The sequence below is a fragment of the Austrofundulus limnaeus genome, unplaced genomic scaffold (assembly GCF_001266775.1).
Source record: "Austrofundulus limnaeus strain Quisiro unplaced genomic scaffold, Austrofundulus_limnaeus-1.0 Scaffold41, whole genome shotgun sequence".
In the NCBI taxonomy this organism is placed as follows: Eukaryota; Metazoa; Chordata; class Actinopteri; order Cyprinodontiformes; family Rivulidae; genus Austrofundulus; species Austrofundulus limnaeus.
Window position 1 is genome coordinate 1,986,161 of NW_013952443.1, and position 3,796 is coordinate 1,989,956.

At 40.5% G+C, this 3,796-nt stretch overlaps 1 protein-coding gene across 5 annotated transcripts in view; it reads left to right on the forward strand.

Annotated features, from left to right (window-relative positions):
* adamts10 (ADAM metallopeptidase with thrombospondin type 1 motif, 10) overlaps positions 1–3,796 on the forward strand; it is a 70,385-nt gene that overhangs the window by 33,174 nt on the left and 33,415 nt on the right. For all 5 annotated transcript variants that reach the window (XM_014007357.1, XM_014007358.1, XM_014007359.1 and 2 more), the window contains 3 exons: positions 838–983; positions 1,659–1,722; positions 1,817–1,919. In XM_014007357.1, the coding sequence (XP_013862811.1) occupies positions 838–983; positions 1,659–1,722; positions 1,817–1,919 (313 nt within the window). The remainder of the gene's footprint in view (positions 1–837; positions 984–1,658; positions 1,723–1,816; positions 1,920–3,796) is intronic.

Sequence of the window (3,796 nt, forward strand, 5' to 3'; positions counted from 1 at the left end):
TAGGTGCATGTTTATTTTGCTATATAAGTTTGTATTTTTCCTGACAAAAATAATATTTAAAAGCACGTCTACACAAATGGTAAAAGTATTTAAATTACAACCGTTTGAAAATTTAAATTTTTATACCACTGTATTTTTATTTAAAACGTATTCTTTCCTCTCGCTTCGTCCGCCATTACGAGCATAAAAAAATCTCTGGTCGGGCCGCAATGCATAATGGGATATGGTGGGTTGGGAAGGATCCAATGGACCAGTCCTTCGATTTGGACCAAAGGAAGGACGCATTTGTCGCCGCATCGGAGGAGTCTTCGGTTTTGGATGGCCTTCGTCGCGGCGCTGTGACGTGTGCGGCCGATGAATTCGTCCTTCAGAGGACCCAGCCCACAGTTTTGGACACAGGCTTTGAGTCTTTTAAATCTTTGCTGAAGACCCATCTCATTTCTTTGACTTTTGAGTTTRAGGTTCAATTTGAGCCAATGTCTTTTTCGTATCTATTTATTTGTTTTTTGTTTATTTTTGATATAAGCCTTTGACTGAGCTGTAAAGCATTTTGATCAGCTCTTGTTGTTTTTATGTGCTACTTAAATAAATTTGACATCGACATTGACATTAGCAGTGTTAGCAGCATTAGCAACATTAGCAGCATGTTAGTGGCGTTAGCGTTTGCTTTTGTTTTTTTCGCCAGACGATGACGCATAACAAGAGCCATGCACCAACTGTAAAGGCTGTGTTACATTCTTAAATACCCATAAAATTTTATTTTGAAAGTTAAACTAAATGTTTTACAAATAAAATTAAAGTTTTTTTTCTTTTTTGGCGCGTGTGTGTGTATTGCAGTGGTGCTTTAAGAGAGTCTGTGTTGCTTACGGGACTCGTCCAGAGGGTGTGGACGGAGGCTGGGGTTTGTGGTCACCGTGGGGGGAGTGCAGCAGGACCTGTGGAGGCGGAGTCTCCTCTTCTGTCAGGCACTGTGACAGCCCCAGGTACGGAGCATCTGAAATCTGGTGCAACTGAACCGTCATGGTGCAGACGTTTGGCACTAGTACATCAAAGTACACAACAAAAACATGAGTCATGGCTTTCATCCAGAAACAGATGCATTATCTAGTTAGCATTTTGTTCACAGCCTCGATAGAAAAGCATTCTCAGGGAGTTTTTGCACGCTGTACCGAAACTTAATCTTTCAAATTAAAGCTTTGTTTTTTGGTCTGGTTTGTAAATCTGTTACCAAAAACGTATTTTCAAACTCCACACAGAACACATGAGTGGCATTATGTAAAGCAGCGGAGTCTGAAAATCACTGCAGAGCAGCTAATCTTCAGACTGGTTGTCAGCAGATGCCTCATCTTGAACCGATTATGARGAAAATGGACTGACCCAAATCTGAGGCCAGCAGTTTTCCTCCCCACATTTCATTTCAGAGCATCATTTTGCACATTTTCTTTGGTTTTAATCTATTGAAATAATTAAAAGTTATGCAGAAGCAGTCGTTTAACAGGAGCTGCGTTCTCATATTCGTTCACATACTCCCGGAGAGGCTTGAAATTCCTCCATAAAGCTGAAGTCAGAAGTAATTTTATGGTGATGTTATGGGTGTTGGATGTGGTCAAACTAAACTCACATGTTTCTGACTGACTCGTCCAACTGTTTCACTCCAGGCCGACCATCGGTGGAAAATACTGTCTGGGGGAAAGGAAGCGCTTCAGGTCCTGTAATATTGATGTGAGTGCTGCTGCTCTTTATCGTCGTCACGATTATCAATTCACCTGTACAAATCGGTCAAAGTAAGGAAAAAACACAATGAAATGGGTTACAGGAGTGCCCTGCTGGCTCCCGGGACTTCCGAGAGATTCAGTGCTCCGACTTTGATACCATTCCTTTCCGGGGAAAGTTTTACACCTGGAAGCCGTACAGAGGAGGTGAGTGGGGAAAGCTTTTGTGTGTTTTAAATAATAATCMGAGTCTTACTGTCTGACCAGAGCGTCTGCAGTTTCCCTTTAAAAATGATTAAATGCCTAGCATTTCCAACTTTGTAAATGACGTTTTATACAATTSTGTGCAATATTGTGAGATCTCAAAAAATAAAAAGACTCTAAGCTTTAAAGGAGACATAWCTTGCTTTTAAATCCTTCATTTTAACATTTATATTATTCAGTTGGGGTCTAAATAAAGTGGAACTGCAATGCTTTGGCCTGAATTCCTCCTTATTGTAACTCCACAAGCCCCTCTTTCACCCCTTTCCTGAGGTGTGTCTCAAATCAACTTGTTTTGAGGCTGTTTCTTTAAATCCAAATGAGGCGCTTTACACCTGCCCCCTCCAGTTTCCATTCTAGCGGTCCATTCTAGATTGAWAGAGGGGTTTACGACTATTTAGCGGCRCAGAAACATTTTATTTACAAAGTAATTAAAAGATGTCAACAAGGGAAAACTTGTCCATCCAGCCTTATATGGGAGCCAGAGTCTGACCCAGAGCCAGAGGAGAAGGAAGACCACCAAGTTGTAGTTGTCCAGACCTTATTTGGTAGTTCTGTTGYAAACAATTTGAAGTAAGAGTTCAGAAAACATCATAGAAAATAGARAAAACTGAATGGGTTTAAAGATATGACACAAACAAAATAAAAAGATAACTATGCAGCGCCAACTTTTCTTCACTCCTWGAGACTCCAAAGTACAACAAAATGCATTTAATGGCTAAAATAATGGATTTTGCACGGTATGTCCTCTTTAACTTGACCGTATTTTAGCTCATTATCTGTAAAATAGCTATAACCATTTAGTTTTTTTCTAAGGTACATCTTGAAATGGTTTGACTTCATCCATCCAATGATTTTTATAATTTAATGAATAAGTGATTCATTAAAATCTGTCCTTTGCGTCTTAAAAAAACAAAAAAAAGTTAAAAACAAAACAACTGGACTTCTTTTCTAAAGATGAAGACGTTTTGCTTCCTGTCCAGGAAGGTTTCTCAATTCAAAATGTCTGGAGTGGTGTAGAGTTCCATGTTTTATAGACCTGCATGAGAGGYCTCGTTGGTGCTTAGATTCACATGTTTAACCTGTAACCACTCGCCCTTCGCAATAGAGAGTCGTTAGGTTTTTTTGTTTGCCTGTTTCGTGCTGATATAATTTTGGGACGACGTTGGCAAATGTGTGCCGCAACTCACAGGAGATGCTCTGACCAACAGCGGCTCATTGTTTGTAGCTTAGTTGTAGCATTAGCAACATGGCTATTTGTTACTATTTGTTACCATGTGGCCCATGAAGTCCAAAAAGGTGCATGTTTCCTGTAGTTGGTTTGGTTCGGTTCGAGGCCAGTCCGTATTCACACCAGAAGCGAACCACACAGAGTTTGTTTGGAAGSGGACCGAGACCACCTCAAAAGTGTCTCTCGGTCCACTTGTTTGGTCCACACCAGGATTCTCATAAGTGTATTCACACCTGCATAAAAGGTCCGGACCAACAGGGGAAACGAATGTCTGGTTCTTTTAAAATGGACCAAATGTTTCAGGTGTGAATACACCCYAAAGTTCTTTTTGCTTGTTTGATGGAAATGTCTTCTTTCACCTTCCTCTCAAACCAGCTTGCCTTCTCTATCCAAAAATACAAACAGTTTGGTCCTCAAAACAGTGTCCCTTATCCTTGAGATGTTCAGGGGTTGGACAATGAAAMTGAAACACCTGTCATTTTAGTGCAGGAGGTTTCATGGCTAAATTGGACCAGCCTGGTGGTCAGTCTTCGTTAATTGCACATTGCACCAGTAAGAGCAGAGTTTGAAGGTTCATTTAGCAGGGTAAGAG